This window comes from Gymnoscopelus braueri (genome assembly GCF_963280865.1).
Source record: "Gymnoscopelus braueri genome assembly, chromosome: 7".
Taxonomy (NCBI): domain Eukaryota; kingdom Metazoa; phylum Chordata; class Actinopteri; order Myctophiformes; family Myctophidae; genus Gymnoscopelus; species Gymnoscopelus braueri.
In genome coordinates this window covers 14,726,073-14,747,960 of record NC_137608.1, presented here as the reverse complement: position 1 = coordinate 14,747,960, position 21,888 = coordinate 14,726,073, and the positions used below count along the sequence as shown (strand labels likewise).

The window sequence follows — 21,888 nt, the reverse complement described above, 5'->3', positions numbered from 1 at the left end:
AGGAAATACTTAGTTTTGTTGTTACTTTTGGGTCAATTTATTAATTTATTTATTAAGTAGCCGTGTAATAAGCGTGATAATTGACGGGTTGCTGGTCATTATTGAAAAATAAATCCCTTCAGGTGATTATGCACCTCCGCTCCGCGTCGGTGCATAATCACCCTGACGGGCGGAATAAAGTGAAAGTTACTGTTACACCTATTAACAGTCACTGGGGAGGGAGAAAGAAGGATTTTACAACTAAGTAGGAGATTATTACCAGCATGAGTATGAGTGCTATATTTACTTCAAAACATGCTACGTATTTCCTGTTTGTGTCTGGCTCGGACACCTAATCAAGACGCTAATCAAGTTAATTAAAGCAGGCGGCACCACATTGATAGACGGCGCATAATGAATTAAAGTAATTGAAGTAGTCAAAGTAGTCCATTATTACCAGTATATTAGCTGGTAAATGAGTTTATACTGTAAATTGGTGCAAAAATCTCCACACCGTGGATTACATAGGACCACAATGGAAACAAGTCTCCAGGACTTTTTTTTGTGTTTTAGCTTTAATGTCTTACTGTACCTCGTGCTGTTTAAATTTCGGACTAATAAAGTATTCAATCAATCCAAAAACCCTATCACACGCTGCATTTCGTGGCTTCAAGACATAGGAACACATTATTTCTCTGGTGTAGTGTTGGTGAGAGCGTGTGTACCTTGTCGTAATCGTACTGCGAGGAGCAGCGCGAGTCGAAGCGCAGGTACAGACAACGCGCTCCCGGGATGTGCACCGTCTCTTTGAACTTGTAGTTGTCTCGCACCGGGTGTACCGTCTCCACTGTCTTCCCGGCAGCCCACGGCGCCGGTATCTTCAGCCCCGTCAGGAACCCCGGCTCTTCCCGCTCGTCAAGTATTCTGAAGCTAAAAGGACAAATTTGACACCATAAGAAAATGATGCATGTTTATTGGGAGAAAACTGGCTTTTAGTACACACAAGCCATGCCTTGAAACATAATGCTTTTTTTTAGATTCAGAAGATCTTACTTGTCTTCAGAGGTGGATGCTTTTGCTCCCTGTGCGAAGGAGCCACCCGTCACTGGAGACACGTCAGAGAAAAGAGGCGACTGGGTCTTCAGTAACAGGGCAGTCTAGAAAGACACTGAATTAGGAGCTGGAAGTGTTTTTGTTTTTTTTAAAGATTTTAACCACATGAACAGCATATTCTGGGGGGAACATTAGTAAAAAAAAAAAAAAATCTGATATGGTGGTGTGTTTTACTAAGTCTCTACAGGTTTTAAGTGGTTATGGGCAACATCCATTCTCCAGAGGGACCCACCCACCTGGCTGGTGTAGAGGACGAGTTGGACGAGCTGGGGCATGAGGGCGTCGGCCAGCGTCAGGGTCTGCAGGTTGGGGTGCATCAGAGAGGTGAGCAGCACGGGCAACAGGTGGCCCAGCATGGTGGCTTTGGTTACCTGCTCCAGGCCTTTCAACCTGGTGGGATTGAAGACAGAAAAATACGGAATATTACTTACTTAATTACTGTATGTTCCATTTTTTATTTTATTTTTACTTTTCAGGATAAGAAAAAAAAAGAACCTGTGTTCCAATAGATCCAATGTAGTTATTGTTTAGTCACAAGCTCTAGTTGATACTTTTCACTGCTTACATACTGTATTTATAAAACCCACGTGCAGACTTTCGCTTGCAGAGTGAATACTTCTAAAGAGCTACGATACAAAGAATAAAAATAAAGGATGGATGAAAAGTAGGGCTGCAACTATCGATTATTTTCTTAGCGATCATTCTATCGATCACTTTTCAATACATAAAATAGTTGAGAAGTGCATTATTATTATTTATTTTTTAATTAAATTTTTGTATATCAACAAATCGATTAACCACATGAGTGTTATTTCATGCAACGGTGGCCTGCAAAAATAGAGAAAATATCTGCTCTACAAGCTCACAACACGCCGCATTATGACAGGCGGTGAACTTGCAGTTCTGCAATCTTCACAATTTTTGAACGTTTTCGCCTATAATGACATGCCCAAAATAGAGATAGATTATTCATCGATTCTTTAATAAAATTATCGATTACTTTCTTATTATAATAGATTAAATCCATTAGTTAGATTAACTGTTGCACGCCTAATTGAAAAAAAAAGCGTTATTAACGGCTAATAAAGGAGGCAAAGGGGTGAAAGAAAGGAGTAGTTAGTACCTGGTTTCCCTGTCAGTGATGTCACTGTTGATGAGAGCGGTGGTCACCTGTTGCAGGGTCTCCAGGACCTCGTCACAGCCCACCAGTATCTTGGTGGCCAAGGACAGGATGCTGCTCTGCAGCTCCTGGCAAACGACAAACACTTCCGTAACACAAATCGACACCAAAGCTGTATTCGTACTTTTTGGGAAATACTACCAAGCAGCATACACCATACAAATAAAGAACAACTTCAGCCTCATGTCTAGGGATAGAGATTTTAAAAAATAAACGTAAAGATTGTGTTGTTCTTTGGATCTCTCATCAATACCCGCCGCCACAATCGATACTTACAAACAGCACGTTTGACTGGGAATCAGGAGTTGCAGTAAGTATTGCGGAGGTTATTGATACGACTGCATTAAACACAAATGATTACACTGTGCCATAAAAACAGTGGTTCCCAACCCTTTTTCCCCTTTGAGCTAAAACAGCTGATCCATAAGCTCACACCGCGTCGAAAATCAACACATTGTGCGCATGTAGATAGTCTATTTTCGCAATTTTTTAAACCTTTTGAACAATGTTATTACTGTGCGTCACACAGTGTTACATGTAGCAGTTGTCTACATGTATGTTAAAGGTTCAAGATAATAGATGAAAGCAAATTAGGATTTAGTGGAACTTTTGAACTACCTCCAAACAGACGAGGCCTCAATCCCCTACACCCGCACCCCAAGGGGGGCTCGGACCCCAGGTTGGGAGACACTGCTGTAGAAGACCATCCTGTAACACTTTACTTAAAGGCCGGGTCTATAATGCATTATAACCACATTTATAATGCATTATAATGTGCTTATAAGGCATTATAAGTATAACACTTGTTATACTTTGTTAAAATTATGCATGACAACTTATAACAAGGTTGTTATAATTTAATTTATAAGTGCTGGTCATAATGCATTATAAACACAGTGGAACAGCACATTATAACTACCAGGTAACACTTTACTTAAAGGTCTGGTCTATAATGCATTACGGTACATTCACAATTAAGACCCGACCTTTAACTCATTCAGTGCCTGACAGTGCCAGAGCCAAAATTCATTGTAAAAAAAAAAGTGCTTAGGAGCCGAGATACAGCCTTTTTCAGTAAGAAGTTAAACAAGAAGTGAATGGAGCAGAACATTTTCAAATGATCATATCTTGGGTTCTGAACATTTTTTTTACGTCTTAGGCGTTCAGTGGCACTGAATGAGTTAAGTAAAATGTTACCGAACATCCATGTCCCATGACGTCATACTCTCACAGATAAGAGACACAGATGAGAGATAGAGAGAGAGAGAAAGACAGATAGAGAGAGAGAGAGAGAAAGACAGATAGAGAGAGAGAGAGATGGCGGGATGGGCTCTACATGGACAGACAGTGGTAGGGGGACTTTTTAAGTTTGTTTACCTGTACCTTCATTGTTTCCCCCTGTAGGGAGTTATCGCTGTCATCGCCGTCGTCCGGGCGGATCAGAACAGTGTTGCTGAGGAGGTGGTTCTGAACGGCCATGAGGTAGCGCAGGCTGGGTGAGACCACCTGCACGGTAGGAACGCAAAAACACAGCTTCCAGTCAGTCTGAATCAGGGCTGCGGCGATCTGAACACTTGAGCCTTATTTTAATACTTTTTCATGTAATGAACGTGTGGTTAGGCCAGTCACAATCATTACATAAATCGTCTAATCGCAATTATTTGATATAATAGCAATTATTTTTGCATAATCGTTTCCACGTTGAAAGATTTTCAAATATAAAAAAGCAGAAATAGCAGATCTACAAGCTTACAACGCGTCACTTTGTGACGCGTTGTAAGCTTGTAGATCAGTTATTTCTGCTATATCTATACATGTATAAAAATGATTAAATATGTCAATAATTTCCTTGTATATTTCAGTTATTTGTCATATCTGCCCTGTGCAATTTTTGATTACGAAGCCTAAAAGGCTTCATTATGTTCCAATGTTCAATGGCCAAACACACAATTAAGTCTAAACAGTATAATATCAAAAGCTACACACACTAGGACGCCAGGTCTACAGCTGACCTGGCATCTGTCTACATAACATGCCATCTAAAGTGCTACGATGAAGTAACTTTACGGGAAAACACATAAGTCCAAACATGGAGATACAAGGTTTCTGCCCGACAGCAACGATATAGGGTTTAAGTGGCTAACGACAGAAGGGCAACATGGATGACATTAGAGGGGCGTTGGGGGACTGTGTCTGATATGGTATGCATACTGGGACAGTGGAGAGGAGCTTCTGGAAGTCGTCCCTGGCCACCGTCTGGCATTTGGTGATAAGGACGCACGACTCTCGCACGACCGTCTTCAGGATGTAGTGCAGGAGCTCGTCACTCAGTCTGCAAACGAGACAAGACAGCAGTGTGTCACAGCAGTCATGGTATCAGATCATAGGACTCCAAATTTAATTTGGTTTTCCAGAGTGAATTAAGGCCAATTTGTACGCCCGTCACATGACCTGCGTTCCGGCAAAAACTACAACATACATAAGTATTTTCAACTGGAAGAAATGTCAACATGCATGGATTCAAGCAAAAATAAAAAATGCCACGACTGAAAAACGTTGTATTGGCGAAGTCCTAATGTGCGATTTGTGAAACGGTGTGAAAAGGAGCCTAGCTAAAGGTTTGACGGACTAGTTAAGGGCCAAAAAAGGGCGGAATAAATAAATGATAATAAATAGTGAAGAAAACAGCAGTGGGCTCGCTAAGCATAATCATGATGTTTTAGTAATATTGTTCCTGTCGTTCTCTACATACTGCCAACCAGGTGAATAAATCATAGATTGAGGCTTTAACTTTTGCTTTTACGAAATATACCAGGCCATTAGGGTTTTTATGATAGATGCTTCTGAACATAATTGCTAGTTTGACCACTTCAAATGCTCTAATCTTAAAATAATAACCGAAAGTCGTCTATCTACAAGCTCTCAATGCTCCGCAGCTGTGCAACACGCTTCCATAGAAGACATGCTGGCTTCTATGGAATGCAAATGACTGGAATCAGTCATGGCGACTGAGAACTTTAATCCATGAACATGTAAAAAGGTTGTGTGTGCCTTTAGAACTGGATAAGCTGCTGCTGACCTATAATGGTCGTCTTCTTCGCTCCCAAATCGATTTTTCTGCAGCTGGTCGGCCAGGTTGTTGAGGATGACGTCTCGAAGCTGCGACAGACCAGTGTTCCTTTCACCTGAAGATTATACACACACACACACACACACATTTAACCACTTTCAACCTGGTGTCCCTATCTTGGGCTTGTCATTATAGGCGAAAATCTTTTCCCCAATCCTGTCAAAAAGTGTGAAAGTACACCGCTCTACAAGCTCACAATCCGTCGTTGGATGTTGCGACGTGTTGTGAGCTTGTATAACGGCTATTTTCGCTATTTGTGACGCCTACAACATAAAAACAGGGCTCAAGCGGTCAAGGAAAAAAAACACCATGAATAAATACACACACAGAAGCTGTAGAGGCTAGAGCTCACCTTCTGTCAGAACCAGCTTCAGCAGTTTGTTGAGCTCAGCCTCCCCCTGATACAATGTATTCAGTCCAGAGCTGGAGAGAAGAGAAACAGACCATTTGAAACAATGTTACAGGCCGTGGTCAGACAGATAATTATCATTAACGCATTAAGACCTGAGGCCGATAAAAAAAAAAGCCTTCCAAATCAGTAGTTCGCACACTTTCAAGATATTTAAAAAATGTTGAAAAATAGCAGATATACAAGCTCACAGCGCGGCGCTGTGAGCTTGTATATCTGCTATTTATGAAGAGCCAACGCGAAAATCTAAAATGATACAGATGCTTTCCCGGTTTCAATGGGTTAAACAACGATTAATCCATGGACCTCAGTGAATAGGGCTGGGCAATACTTATTACTTCGATATTGGGATATGAGACCAACTAGTATGTATTGTCTGGGATTGTGGATATCATATTATCGTGATTTGGCATATGTGTTGTTTTTCCTGGTTCTAAAGGCTGCCTTAGTATTTTTTCTGTACTGTTCTAGCTGTAGTATTATATGCCTATTCCAACTTACAGTAGTTATTATATAATATACGCATTACTGTTGAGTATATATAAATAAAAAAAAATGTTGTGAAAGCACCGATTGCCATCCACAAAATATCAGCACAACATCGATAGAGGTACATGTGAAATCTGATTATGACCATATATAGTGATGTGTTGATTCTACCTGATGGCCAGGCACACCTCTCCCTGGATCTCCTCTCCTATCTGATCCACTGGAGCCATGAGCAGCTGCCAGAGCAGCAGGCCCGCACGACGCACGCTCTCCCGGTTCTGTGGAGACTGCGGGTTGAAAAACCTAAACACCACCTGTAGAAGAAGCACAACAAGTATAGTAGGACCAATAGAAAAACTGTCCAAAAGATTTGCTATTTTTTCCAAAATGTTGAAAATTTAAATATTTGGAAAAAAGTAAAGTACACATGATTAGAACATGACAATTAAGGTCTAATATTTCTACAATTGCTACAAATTGCTACAAAACCTGTATATCCAGTCATTTTGGGGCATAAACAAGAAGTTAAAGGATAAAATTAAGTCTGATAATGATGTACCGTGCATGTTCACATCCATTTTTCAGATAAATTTTTTTTTACATTTTGGACAAAAAAGGAAATTTTACATCGAGGTGCCCAGATGTCCCTAGTGCCCACCTATCCTGTATCCTGCTCAACAACGACACAAAACAAAACCAGAAGGTAGACCAGCAGATCTCTTCCTCGGCACGCACAGTGTGCTCAGACTGACCTGAAACACCACCAGGATGCATCGGATGATGCAGGTGTCTCCGTTGACCATGGCCTTCTCCATGATGTCACAGATGCTGCTGAAGTGGCGTGCCTCTATGGGGTGCTGCTTGCCCAGCAGGGCGCCCAGCGGGAGGCTGCTGCTGCTGGCGGCCAGCAGGTTGAGCTGGTGGATGCACATGGCCCCTACGTGATGGAGCAGCTGGTTGATCACCTCCCCCGTGGCCACCGTTTCCTCTGTGGAAACCAGGGGGGGCAAAGGGTTTTAGGGCAGTGGTTCCCAGACTGGGGGTCGGGACACCCAGGGGGGTCCCCACATTATTTTGGGGATGATTGGCTTAATGTGCAACATAGTTTTCTCACTCGACAGTCAACAAACCAACATGCACTATAAGTGTATACAGGGTATCTGCACATTTCTAAAGTTTAATGACTTTTAAGACCTTTTTAATATTACATAAGAAAGAGGAAAACATAGTGAAAATAGCCGATCTACAAGCTCACAACGCCTCACAGTGCGAGGCGTTGTGAGCTTGTAGATCGGCTATTTTCACAATATTTATCTGTGGAACCGAGTCAACTAAATGTAATGCCTACAATTCCAAGTGCTTGTCAGGGTGGAGGGGTCCCCAGTTCTAATAGGATTATTTTGGGGGGGTCGCAGCCTGAAAGGTTTGGGAACCCATGGTTTAGAGGTGCGACAGTTAATCAAACCAATCGATTATTATCAATTATAACAAAAATGATTAATTTCAACAACTTAAATCCCATACGTTGTTGAGCAGAGTCCCTCATAGTGACATCATAGTGACCTTAAGTTTTGACCTTTGACAACCTAATCAGTTGGAGATTGTCTTCCTCTTCCACTGATAAACTGAGACTCTGGTGTCTACTGATTGACAATATCAAGAAGGTTATTTGAAGCAGATGGCACACCGAATTGGACATTACTGTTAGTCTGGACATCGTTGCAATGACCTCTCTCTGTCGGGAGAGGACATACATTTAAAAAGGAGGAAAAAAAAGAAAAGAAAAAACTAATTATGGAGAGGCCTTTTGATTAAAGCAAGTTTTAAAAAGTGATTTAAAAGAAGACAGTGATTAATCAAGCCTGAGCTCATCAGGCAGGTCATTCCAGAATCAAGGAGCCCTGACAACAAAGGCACGGTCGACTCCACTCGAGAACAACCAGCAGGTTCCTCTGCCTGAGGACCACAAGCTGCAGAGTTAATAACTCTAAAATCTAATTATGGTCCAGGCCATGATGATGAAGTGCCTTAAATGTTATCAGTAAAATATTAATATCAGTCCTAAAACAGACAGATAAAGTGATTACAATTATTGTGATGCTATAGTAACTACCTTTGCTGGGGACCCCCTGGATCCCCCCCAAGGACTAGGACCCCACGTTGTGGGGTCCTAGTCTTAGTGAAATCAACTTGAAACCCAATACTTGGACCACTTTTTTTTCTCGTCTTCACCAAATCTCTTCCGCCCAAAAACAGCAGATCTACAAGCACACAACACGTCACGTTGTGTCGTTTTTGGCTAAAACCCCCCTAGAATATGGATGCTGGGATTTAAGTGGTTAAGCTACCAAAGTCAGTCACCACTGCACTGTTTATGTTTTATAAACAGCACCTCTGTGTCTTATGTGGGTTTCCCCTGTGAAAAACACACATAAAACACGATAGCATGAAATCAATCTGGGAACCCAGAACCAAATGAGAAGGAAAAACAGCGCCCTCTGCTGTTTGTACTATCTCACTTGGCTCTGGGACAATGACGACGTAGCACCCGTGCGCAAGGAAACCGGGGTTTTGGTCTGCCTTCAGCCTTTCACTTCCGGTGGTGCGACTATGTTTTCATTCCCACTAACAATATGTCTACACGGAACACTAACACCACTTCTCCCAGAGAACATGGATCGTTTTGGTTATAAGCCCACTTGTTTCTATGATAAAAGAGCAAGTTAAAATGTGAATATCTTTTCGTGGTTTTGTCTGCTCCGCGGACGCTATTGTTAAATTAGTTTAGGTTGGTTTCGAGTGGGGAATGATCGGCGGACACGTAAATCCCGCCCACTACATTTGATTGGGTAAAGCGCGGCCTGCTTCCTGATCTGAAGGCACGCCCACTTGTAGCCCAGTGTGTACACGTTATGACGAACCTTCACGACAGATTCCAACGCAGAGCAGAATCTGTTCTTGAGAGATTAGCATGAAATAAGCTACACAACAAAATGTTACATGACTTGTTGGGTTGCTTACCTTTGGGTTCTTTAATAAGATGGCTGACGCCGAGCCTATGGCACAGGTGATGGAACGCCTGGTTCCCGGGGTTGCACCACTGGTCCATGTAGTCACTGGAACAGGTCCACACCAGGTTGTTCAGAGCGTCGTAGCAGGCTCCTACAGACACCCAGCATAGAGAGAGATAAATGTCACTTAATACATCCTGTAAACACCAGACTGCTTTGCTTTGTCGAGTTGTGACTGTAGCCCTACAGGTTGAACTCATTTAATCCGGGAGAGCATACGTGTCATTTTAGATTTCTTTGGCTATTCAAAAATAGCAGATCTACAAGATCATAGCGCGGCACTCGGTGCCGCGCTATGAGCTTGTAGATCTGCTATTGCCCTGATGGGGGTCCGCGGCCAAATACATATCATTTTGGGGGTCCTTCACATGAAAAAGTTTGACCACCACTGACACAGAAACAAGTTTTCCACAAAACTGTTGGGATTTAGATGACATTTGTAGAATTGGCCTCAGGCCTTAATGGTTTAAACATGAAACCAAAACTCGGCAAATCTGGAGCTTACCGAGTCCTGCCACCTGGGCACCCCTGCCTAGAGAACTGCCGGGGGCATCGATGAGGTCGGCACGGCTGCTGAACTGACCGTCGGTCAGGTTGAACACCAGACTGGAGGAGAGAACTACAACCAGGACGAACAAAAACATTCATTAGCTCAAAGGCTGCACCAAGCCATTAACCGACATGCGGTGATTTAAGTCTGTGTCAAGCTCTCTTACTTTTGAGGGAGGACAGGCCGCTGGTGCCTCCGAACAGAGAGCGCGTAGCAGAGCTCCCGGACACACCGGGAGGCGAGGCGAGCATCACCAGATAGGTGCCACAAACGTACATGGGAGTCTTCCTCAACGTCTTCAGAGGGAGACCACAGCTGGTGTTGACGGCTGTATTAATAATACAACACATGCGTGTCAAACTAATTCCCAGGTATTTCATAGCTGGAATTCATAACTGCATGTTTTCATAAGGTTTAGAATGAAACATAAGACCAATTTCACCAGTGATGGATTGAGTGTGTCAAGAAACCAGATTTTAGTTTTTTTAAGACCAATGAGATTCGAATTTAAGATTTACTACTAAATGATACATTTTTCAAAGATTTAAAGGGTTTAGTTCACCCCCAAAACGACTTTTTTCCTATCGATTGACGATTAGTCACCCCATGGAGTTTTTGTCGCATTCCTAAGCCAATAATTTGATGACCGGCAGCGGTTCCGCTAGGAGACACAAAGAGTCTCCTTTGTGTCTCCTACCGGAACCGCTGCCTACCGGTCCGCTGGTCATCAAATTATTGGCTTAGGAATGCGACACAAACTCCATGGGGGTGACTAATCGATAGAATTTTTTTTGGGTGAACTATGCCTTTAAAGACTTTATTTGTCACATACTCACACGTGTATGACTAAGTAAGTAAGTATGAACAAGTGGCAGACTCCAGTAATGAAAGTACGTAATAAAAGGTAAAAAAAATTAAGTTATAATACATATCTAAGGTAATATAAGTAATTCAGTCACTGTAAGTCATACAGTAGTAAATAATAAAGTTTTAAAAACCGAATAAATGTTGTTGAGTGACATTGACTAGGGTAAAGTTATATCAATTTTGAATTGCACCTTTCCTGGGACCGAAAATATACGAAATATATACAGTTTAGAATTGCACTTTCCACACAGAATATACATGGTTACATTTAACCGTATTCAAGTTGAAAACACAATTTAAGACATTTTAATGCTTTTTTTTCCAGGACCCGCAGGCACTCTCTGTTATAGTACAATATTAACACTACACATATTGAATGAATTACCGGATTGCTCCTCCTTGACTGTGTTAGTAATAGCAGAGCCTGTGAGAGCGGCCAGCGTGGCTGAATGGGAGGCTCGGAAGCGAGACATGCGGCTCAGCAGAAGCTCATTCAAACACTTGGAGGACTCGCCTTCCTTCCGGGCGAGGATCACCCTCTCCTGCAAGATGTCTGCCACACACAGCCCTGTCTGGGTCTGGGAGAGAGGGGAGAGCTGTGAGGGATGAACCAAGATAGGGCTACACATTTTAATCGAACATATCGATGTAATCGATTAGAAAAAAAATAATACATTTGACAAAATAATCAATGTTCAAAAATAGCAGATTTACAAGCTCACATCGCATTGCAATGCAACATGTCACGATGCGACACGTTGTGAGCTTGTAGATTTGCTATGCAATTTTGATACATTTTAGACATTTGAAAACTTGTGAAACGGAACATTCTGCATAATGAGTACTTTTACTTTTAGTATATTTTGATGCCAATACTTAGTTTTGTACTTTGTAAATTTTGATTACCGGACTTTTGCTTCTACAGAGTATTTCTACATTGCAGTGAGTATTGATACTTTTACTTAAAGGAGAATTTTGGACTAAAGTTTTCTTACCTTTTCTATGACGTTATGATATCTTAGGATGAATGGTACAGTAGAAATTTTTCATAACTCCACTTAGATTAGGTTAGATCACATATTTTAATAGCTTTAAAAAAAAAAAAAAATGGTGAGATCTGACGTTCATAGTGTCACTATGAACGTCAGATCTCACCATTTTTTTTTTTTTAAACACTATGCAACCAAAAAAAAAAAAAAAAAAAAAAAAAGAAGTCTCGCTAGACGAGATTGAAATCTCGAGATTTCAATCTCGTCTAGAATCTCGAGAATTCTGTTTTTTGTTTTTTTTTGGGGGACAGTGTTCTGTCACTATGAACGTCAGATCTCACCAAAAAAAATTAAAGAAAAAGCTATTAAAATATGTGATCTAACCTAAGGCCTATCCGCGCACCTTTTAAGCTGTGGCGGCTCAGGGGTGGAGTTATGAAATTTTTCTACTGTACCATTCATCCTAAGATATCATAACGTCATAGAAAAGGTAAGAAAACTTTAGTCCAAAATTCTCCTTTAAGTAAACAAATATATAGTACTTTTTCCAATACTGAAAACATCCAGACCTGTGTAATCGGGTGTGCTGCTATACTCACCGACAGGTGAAAGACATCCATGAAGACAGAGTGGCCTTTCTGGGTCTTCTCGTTGAGACTGGCGGGGGACCACACCCAGTACAGGTACGTCCCGTCTGAGCACAGGTGCAGGGTGGTCATGCTGCTGCCCACTGGGAAGTGGTGAGCTGGCATGGGTACAATCTGGCACACCTGGAAAAAGTGCATATGAAAAAAGGCTTCAGAACATTTCCTAGAAATGTATGGTGTTGACATAATATACTGTATGGTTTCTATGCCACAAAACTAACTATGACATAACCCATTGGTTCTCAGTGTGGGGTCCGGGCATAACTTCATGTCGCGCTGAGAGCTTGTACATCTGATACATTTTGTTTTATCATTTGAATTTTTATCCCACGATTCTGTAACCCATTTTTTTCACCCAGTGCCCATACCTCATGCCTCCTTCAATGCATGAGGAGCGAGCGGGCCGCTTCTTATCACCTGTCAGAGGGGAGTTTCCCTGGTAGGAAGGAACACGTTATTCCAACCAGTTCCTTTCCCCTCCATCAGGCGCCCCGGCTGACCAGGGGGAGGCAGTATAGAGACCAGAATTACTGCATGTTTTTTGTGAGGGTACCTACCCTAGGGGGACACGGGGAGAACATGCAAACTCCACACAGAAAGGCCCTTTCGCCAACCCCACCTAGGGTATGGGCACTAGGGTGACCACCCGTCCCGAAATTCGCGGGACAGTCCCGAAATTGGACCCTGTGTCCCGCGTCCCGCACAAGCAGAGCAATGTCCCGAAAATCAAACATATGATTTTTTAATTTTTTTTTATAATAAATCGGTAAAATCAGGCAAAAATAAGAATTAAATAACATAACCCTAACCTAACCCTAATCCTAACCCTAAAACCGAAATAAAGAAACCAAAAACTGGAAAAAAACGAACCCAATCCGCCCAGAACCGCAAAAAAAAAAACGCGCACGCGCTTAGGGTCCTCATGCACGCACGCGCAGCGCGCAGATGAGGACCGCGAAACGGGTTCATCTGTCCCTCAATGAAGGTGGTCACCCTAATGGGCACTGATGACGTGGAGGAGAGAACACGCCCCCAGTGCCCACAGCGTCCCCGGCGGGAATCGAACCCAAAGCTTTCTAGCTGTGAAGCGACAGTGCTAACGACTGCGCCACCGTGCAGTTTTTGGACTTTCTTTTTTACATAAATCTTCTCTTCTGGGTGTCCCTGGCACAAAACCAAAATATCAATTGATTTCCTTAACTCATAATTTCAATGCTCTGTGCAGCCTGAGATGCTCAGGCAGGAAGCTGCTGGCTGTTCCTGAATCGAGGCTGAAGACAAAGGGTGACCGTGCCTTTGTTGTCAGGGCTCCTCGACCCTGAAAACGACCTGCCCGAGGAGCTCAGGCTTGCTAAATCTGTGTCTTCTTTTGGGTCACATCCTAAAACATCCTTTTTTTTGTAAGTTATTTTCGGGGGCATTTTCAAACCTTTCAAAGTCTTTATTTATGTACAGAAGGGCACTTACAGATGGGACATGTAACTGATACTGCCGTGTGACTGAGCAGCAAGCCCAATGGCAGTTATGCCTGATATATACAGTACTTGCTTGCGACCCGTCGTGAGCTTGTAGATCTGCTATTTTCGGTGACCCCGCAACAAAGTATATAAATCAGGCTGTAGTTGCTTGTGCGGAAGGAGTTCGTACCTGGAGGGTGAAGGGGTCGATGACCTGGCACAGCTGATGAGGCTTGCCATCAAACGAGGCAGGGCGGTGGAGGAGACGACCGCTGCTGAACACCACCCAACCGGGCTCCAACTCCTCGTTTCGACAGTACACGAAACCCCTGAATAAGACAAGCAGCACATTGAATGACTTTTCCTCTTAACACAAATTCAACAAACAGTAGAGTAGGACGTGTTCTTTGAAGGATTTTTGATTAAGATGGCTATCTTCAGAGAAACCGGACACGTCCTTCAGGCACAGACACACGCTGGTCTAAAGTAACTAAGTACATTTACTCAAAGTCTGTACTTAAGTACATTTTTTAGGTATTTTTACTTTATTGGAGTATTTCCAATTTCCAATACTTCTACTCCACTACATCTTAGAGGCAAATATTGTACTATTACTCCACTACAATTATTTGAAAACTTTAGTTACTAGTTACTTCGCAGATATAAATTATTATATTTTAAAACATACATTAACCACTTTAGCCCTTTTTTATACATAGGCCATTTGAAAATAGCCGATCTACAAGCTCACATGTGAGCTTGTAGATCTGCTATTTTCAAACATTTTAGTACTTTTGCTTTTGGTACTTTAAGTATATTTTGATGCCAATACTTTTTTACTTTTACTCAGGTAACATTTTGAACACAGGCCTTTTACTTGTAACGGAGTATTTTTATATTGTGGTATTGCTACTTTTACTTAAGTAAAATATCGGAGTACTTCTTCCACCACTGCAGACACACACTGTTCTGCATGTGGTCTGCCACTAAACTTAAAAAGGGCAACAACAACGCATTATATGTCAAGTCATAGCAAAGCACCTACCTCATGAATAGAATCTTTGTGTCACATTTCGCATTACTATCATGTTACTTCCCATATAACTTCTGCATCCTGCTTGTTCAGATCAATACGTGTGTGTGTGTGTGTGTGTGTGTGTGTGTGTGTGTGTGTGTGTGTGTGTGTGTGTGTGTGTGTGTGTGTGTGTGTGTGTGTGTGTGTGTGTGTGTGTGTGTGTGTGTGTGTGTGTGTGTGGCTACACATGGCTGCAGATACTACTTACATGGATCTGGGGATAAGCTTTTAAGGTTGTTTTGTCAGACAATTTGTCAGACTACATTTACCGATTGTCAAATGCAGAAAACGTTAGTGACAACGATGTTTTCTAAACAAACGTTTACTTTAGTACTTAGTGTGAGGCTGGTATTGGGACGAGAAAACCACTGCACTGCATATTGTACATGCTTGTGCCATGTTCTTGGCACAAGCATGTAATCCAGGTTTAGCGCGTGTTGTATAACTTTCATATAACTCATAGCTTCATTATGGGATGGAGGTGGTTGTGTTCTAGGTCAGTGTGGTTCTCAACCTTTTCAGCCCGTGACCCCCCAAAATAATCATATTTGAAACTGGGGACCCCTAACCTGATAAGCACTTGGAATGTAGGAGTTGAGGCATTCGATTTAGATGCCTCAACAGATAGAGATTGTGAAAATAGCAGATCTACAAGCACATAACGCCTCGCAACGCGACGAGGCGCTGTGAGCTTGTAGATCGGCTATTTTCACAATATATATTTTCACAAACTATATTTTATAATATAAATTGTTGATTACTTTTGATGGCATAATCTGGGGAGCCACAGGTTGAGAACCACTGTTCTAGGTGTTAGACCCCAATCGTTCTTTGGAAGATATAATGTTACTAGCATACAATTTTAATGTTGTAAACATTACGTGCCCATTTGAATCAATTATAGTCTTGTATAGGTAAGCCAATAAATACACAAGTAGATTCATGAACTTATTGAACTTTGAGGGAAAAGGCCCACGGTTTACAATTTTCTCTTCCCAAATCAAGCCTTTTTGAACAAAGACAACTGAAATCACGAGGGCCTTTGACTGTACATTGAGGGAAAGAAAGCAGTGTGTATGACATGAAGTGACTACACCATGGCTGCCTGGGAAAGGGCCAAAGGTTAAAGGGTATTTTTAGCATCTCACACACACACACATTTTTATTACTATACTCATGGGGACATCAACATTTTAGGACAGCGATTTTATCAATGCCATTTAAAAAACAAAATGCCATTTCTAACCCTAATCCTAAAGCCAAATATAGCAGATCTGTTATTTTCGCTGCACAACACTGGCGTGCAGCTAATAATAAAAATCTGCCATAAATCAAACCCTAACCGCTAAACCTAACCTCTAAAAATGCCTAGTTCTTTTTTTTTTATACTTAATTTTTTTTCATATGGGCACCACATTGAGTAGTCATGTGACTACAAAGACAACACAAATACAACATTGGGACAAAGCAGGACAAAACAAAACAAAAATGCCTAGTTCTAACCCCAATCTCAATCTTTTCCTAATTGTAAGCCTCATTTTAACCATAAAACTACTATTTATATTGTGGGGACCAGGGAAAATTGTCCTCACAATGTCCATTTCTCCAATTCTACTCTACCTAAAACTATGACGAAAAATGTTTGTCGACTACCTTTTTTCACTGACGAAAGCGAAATAAAAACTAAGCTACGATAACTAAAACTAAGACTAAATATATTGACAATTTTGTCAACAAATAAAAACTAGACTCAAATGTTGAGGGACTAGTGAGGGACTAGTGGAGAAGAGATCCAGTAGAACTAAAAGACAAGTCATTTTATGTTTGGTTGCGCTCGGGTGTTGAAAATGGCCGATCTACAAGCTTGCGACACGTTGTGAGCTTGTAGATCAGCTATTTTCAGCATGCAACCAAGTGTAAAATCAGCCATTACGACGACATCAAGGCACCGCCAAAATACATTTTAGTCAACTGTAGATTTATCGACTAAAACTAGCAAAAACTAAAACATTTCAGGTGACTAAAATATGACTAAAACTAAATCAAAATTTGCTGTCAAAATCAACACTGCCTCACACGTATAGTAATACAAGTAGACACATACACACAAACACACACACACACACAATTTCTTTGGGTCTTCTCTGAGTGGTGCTGCAGATACAAGCAGTCAGGCGGGTGGGGGGAAGGGGGGGGTGTCGTGTCGTATTACCTCAGTGTCCCATGTAAACCAGAGCCCAGCTTGCTGAGTCCTCTCCCAAAGGAATTGGTGGTGTACAGATAGAGGCCGTCTGTGGCAAGACAGCGCCCCAGGTCTGTGTCTGCAAGACAAGGGGAGAGAGAGAGAGAGGGCAGGTTAGTGACCTGAAGCATTGGTTCTCAAAGTGGGGTCCGGGGACCCCCAGGGGTCCTTGAGGCGGTACCAGGGGGGTCCCCAGCTAAATAAGTTAATATAGCGTCACAATAATTTTAACCACTTTAACCATTATTGTATACTTTGGCTATTCAAAAATAGCAGATATAAAAGCTCATAGCGCGGCACCAAGTGCTGCGCTACAAGCTTGTAGATCTGCTATTTTTGAATTGCCAAAGTATACAATAATGGTAAAAGATTTGTGCAAAGCTTTGAATATATATATTTTTAAAGCGAACATGTTTAACTCAAATCTTTGCTTCTGGGGGGTCCCTGTCACAAAATATGAGATGGGGGTCCGCAGCCAAACATGTATCATTTTGGGGGTCCTTCACATGAAAAAGGTTTGAGAACCACTAATGAAGGATCTGTGAAAATAGCAGATCTGCGACGCATTGTGTGAGCTTGTAGATCTGCTATTATTGGCTAATGTTTGCCCCCAGAATATGGATTTTACGGGGTTAAAGTGGTTCACAAAAGTGGTATTTTAAGATCGTTAATCGCAATTATTTTGGCCACAATAATGGTGAAATAAAGTTTTCATATGTACCAACAATAACAGTGCAATAACAGGGGAGAAAGGGTACAAAAAAAGGCAGATGCCATCGATCTGACAGCAGGGACAATCTGACTGCGATTATTGTCAGACCGCTTCACGGTTCCTGAGCCGCTCCAGAATTTGATAGCGCAGAGAGAAGCACAGTCAAGTGTGATCTGTGGTTATTATAGAAAATTGCTGCACTTTTCAACAGCTGCAGCAGCAGGGCTAATTACTAATCACATCAACCTCAGCACAGAGGAAATGGCCAAATGTGTCAGGAAGCACTCGTGCGCACCCATGCTCGCGTACGCACACGCGCGCGTACACACACACACACACACACACACACACACACACAAGTGCGCGCACACACACATAACTATAAGTAAGTAAGTATTCTCAGCATTTAAGTTATGATTGAATGATAATGATTATGGCGCTATATCAATCATGATTATCAGTCAGGATATTTTAGGAAGAAATTACTTTGTGGACAAGAGGCTGCCATAACAGAGGCTCTGATTAAAAAAAAGATTATCAACTGCACTAAACAAAAATGTTAATGTATCATTGCGCAGTTGGGCAGCGCTAATAGACTCTGACACACAAAATTATAGTGAACCGTTTTCATATTGGCTCTCCAATTCTAAGATACCTTATGGATGCACACCCTGATCGGCTTGCAAAGCTCTCCAAGGTCAGCTGATCGATAGGAGAAAGAGAGCCACGCTCCCATCCCCTCTCCTATGTTCTGTACCCTGAACCTCTCACAGTTGCAATGCTTCGCTCCGATTTCAACACAAGCACAAGGCTCACAGATTAAAGCATTCATTTTAGGCCAAGTCCTAATCTGCAATTTGTGAAACAGCATAAAGCCCCCCCCCACTCACACTCACACACAGCACACACTAACACTCTGTTTCAATTAGTACAATATGTACTAATTGAGTGCGCAACACCAAACTAAGTATTTAAATCATCCTTTAGCGTTAGCCAACAGAAAGAGAAGGTGAACTCTGTGGAATCCAAATGACCCGAGGACCTTAATCCAGTGGTTCTCAACCTGTGTGTTGCAGCGGGAGACCCCAAATGTTTTTTTAGGGGGGGGGGGGGGGGCCCCAGATGATTTGCAACATTGTTTTCTCACTCAACTGTAAACAAACCAACATACGTACAGTATATAGGGTATCTGCATGTTTCTAAAGTGCCAATTTAAGGACCTTTTTAACACCAACATTTCTTTTTTAAATAAGTCAATAATACCCATTACTGCATCAAAAGTAATGAACCAACCATAAAAAGAAAGAGGCAAACATTGTGAAACTACATAAATACAACGCCTCGTGTTGTATGCATAGGGATCGGCTATTTTCACAATGGTTAAATGTAATGCCTCAACTCTTACAATTCCAAGTGCTTGAAAGTGCTGGCGTCCCCAGTTCAAATATGATTATTTTGGGGGGTCCCCAGTTCAAATATGATTATTTTGGGGGGTCCCCAGTTCAAATATGATTATTTTGGGGGGTCCCCAGCTCAAATATGATTATTTTGGGGGGGTTGCGGCCTGAAAAAAGGTTATGAACCACTGCCTTTAATCCATGAAAGCTACAGCCAGGCTGAATGGGCTCTGTAGAGCTCCTTAATGGAAGTCCTACTGGTGGCATTCCAGACAAAAGAGGAAGCATAAATAATCGAAAGGTGAATAAATAAATAACAACAGCGTTTGCAATGTTATGAGAGCAAGTCAGACAGGCCTCTCAGTTAACTCCTCTTTGCACCCAAAAGGGCCAGAAAAATAACTAACCAAGACATATCGTCACTGTCTGGCAGAAATTATCCCATTAAGACCTGGAACGCATCTGTGTCACTTTAGATTTCTTTGGCTATTCAAAAATAGCAGATCTACAAGCTCATAGCGCGGCACCGAGTGCCGCGCTATGAGCTTGTAGATCTGCTATTTTTGAAAAATCTCGGAAAAACATTTTTTTTAATTTTTTTTCAAAAAACTGTTAGGATTTAGAAAACATTTTTAAGAATCGCCTCAGGTCTTAATGGGTTAATGCCCGGTTTCGGACATACAAGGTTTTCAAAAAGGCGAAAAGGGCAAATGAGGTAAATAATAATCCAACAAGACAAACGTGCCAAAGAGTGCTGCTACCTACCTTTGCTCTCGGCCCCTCCAGCAGAACTGTCAGGTGTGGGGAGCATGTCCTCGAAGCCCCACGACACACCGTGTTTGCCCCCCAAGAGGCAAGACGGCGAGCCCGGCCCTCCTTCCAGGACCAAGAGTCTAGAGGAAAGAATGAAGAAAAGGTTACACAATAGTAACTATGGGTGCAACATCGAACTAATCGATTTAATCCATTATAAAAAATATTATTGCTGATTGATTATTTAATACAGCAATCGATTCATAATCAATCCCTATTCAGGGCATGTCATTGTAGGTGAAAAGCTTTAAACATTTTTTAAACAAAAAACTATAGATAAAATAGCCGATCTATATAGCTCACAACGCGCCGCATCGTGTTGTAAGCTTGTAGATCTGCAATTTTAACAATTTAGCACAACACCATCGTGTGAAGATTGAAGTATACAATAATGCTTAAGTGGTTAATCGTCTTATTGATATATAAAAATCAAATCTAAAAAGAAACAAGCTTCCCAATTATTCGATTGATAGAAAAAGTCATCTATACAATAATCGCTAAGAAAATAGTCGATAGTTGCAGCCCTACACATACATAACAGATAGGCATGTAACACGATTCGAATCGCGATACTAGGTTCACGATACGATTTTTTAAACAAAACGTTTTTTTACAGACAAATAATTTCTCTTACACAAATCCAGTATTTGTGTCGCGGTGTTTGCGCCGCGATAATTTTTTTATTCAATGAATTTAAATTGTCACCAGTTTGAATCGATTTACGATAAATCGTTACATGCCTAGTAATAACAGATAATGACTCGGGTCCAATAGCACTCATGTATGAGTAAACTAACATAAGCCTCACCTGTAGAGCACATCAGCCACGGGGAGCTGGCCCAGGTCTGTCTGTTTCTGGAGCAGATGAACAGTGTGGATGAAGGTCTTGAGGGAACCCCTGCACAACACAACAGCCAGGCATTAGAACAACAAGTAGGCCACAAAATGAACAAAATGAACGGGAACTGATATTTTTGGGTTAACCCATTCAATCTGGGAACGCATCTGTGTCATTTTAAGATTTCTTAGGCTATTAAAAAATAGCGGATATACAAGCTCATAGCGCGGCACAGTGCCGCGCTATGAGCTTGTAGATCTGCTATTTTTGAAAAATCTTTAAAATGTGTGCAAATCTTTGAATATACATTTTTAACTCAAATCTTTGCTTCTGGTGGTCCGTGGAACAAAATATTTTTAGATGGGGGGGGTCCGCGGACAAATACATATTATTTTGGGGGTGCTTGACATGAAAAAAGTTTGTGAACCACTGATATAGCAATATAATTTTTTTTCCCCAAAAAGGATTTAGAAGACATTTGTAGAATCCCCAGAAGCAAAGATTTGAGTTAAAAATGTTTTTAAAAATTTCACGATTTGCTATGAGTTTGTATATCTGCTATTTTGAATAGCCCGAAGACATCTAAAATGACACGGATGCTTTCTCGGAATGAATGGGCTATAACAAAAATGGCACTGTTAAAAAGTTAAACCGGCTCAGTGGCCTTATGTTTAGAGTGTTTGCCCCGAGAACTGGGAGGTCTCGGGGTTCAATCAATCCCCATCCGAGTCATACCAAAGACTATAAAAATGGTACCCAATGCCTCCCGGCTTGGAACTTGGTCAGCATCAAGGGTTGGATTGGGGGGTAAGTCCCTGCGAAAACACTAGCGTCATGTCCAGGGGGTTTACTTGTACATCAAGCTGACTCACGCTACGGAAACAGGAGATAGGCCTGACTTATGGGGTCACATGGCATGGGAACAGTTGG

The 21,888-nt window shown here is 41.6% G+C and overlaps 1 protein-coding gene across 9 annotated transcripts in view; it reads right to left on the bottom strand.

Annotated features, from left to right (window-relative positions):
- Positions 1-21,888, bottom strand: part of hectd4 (HECT domain E3 ubiquitin protein ligase 4) — a 92,825-nt gene that overhangs the window by 61,663 nt on the left and 9,274 nt on the right. For 8 of the 9 annotated variants that reach the window (XM_080432040.1, XM_080432045.1, XM_080432047.1 and 5 more), the window contains exons 3-21: positions 20,929-21,018; positions 20,073-20,200; positions 17,169-17,277; positions 14,072-14,210; positions 12,377-12,547; positions 11,174-11,366; positions 10,088-10,249; positions 9,877-9,990; positions 9,322-9,462; positions 7,053-7,288; positions 6,472-6,614; positions 5,755-5,825; positions 5,352-5,457; positions 4,484-4,604; positions 3,650-3,778; positions 2,216-2,340; positions 1,329-1,482; positions 1,033-1,136; positions 705-909 (exon numbers count right to left, since the gene is read on the bottom strand). In XM_080432040.1, the coding sequence (XP_080288166.1) occupies positions 705-909; positions 1,033-1,136; positions 1,329-1,482; positions 2,216-2,340; positions 3,650-3,778; positions 4,484-4,604; positions 5,352-5,457; positions 5,755-5,825; positions 6,472-6,614; positions 7,053-7,288; positions 9,322-9,462; positions 9,877-9,990; positions 10,088-10,249; positions 11,174-11,366; positions 12,377-12,547; positions 14,072-14,210; positions 17,169-17,277; positions 20,073-20,200; positions 20,929-21,018 (2,641 nt within the window). The remainder of the gene's footprint in view (positions 1-704; positions 910-1,032; positions 1,137-1,328; positions 1,483-2,215; positions 2,341-3,649; positions 3,779-4,483; positions 4,605-5,351; positions 5,458-5,754; positions 5,826-6,471; positions 6,615-7,052; positions 7,289-9,321; positions 9,463-9,876; positions 9,991-10,087; positions 10,250-11,173; positions 11,367-12,376; positions 12,548-14,071; positions 14,211-17,168; positions 17,278-20,072; positions 20,201-20,928; positions 21,019-21,888) is intronic. The other variant, XM_080432041.1, reaches the window with a different exon arrangement.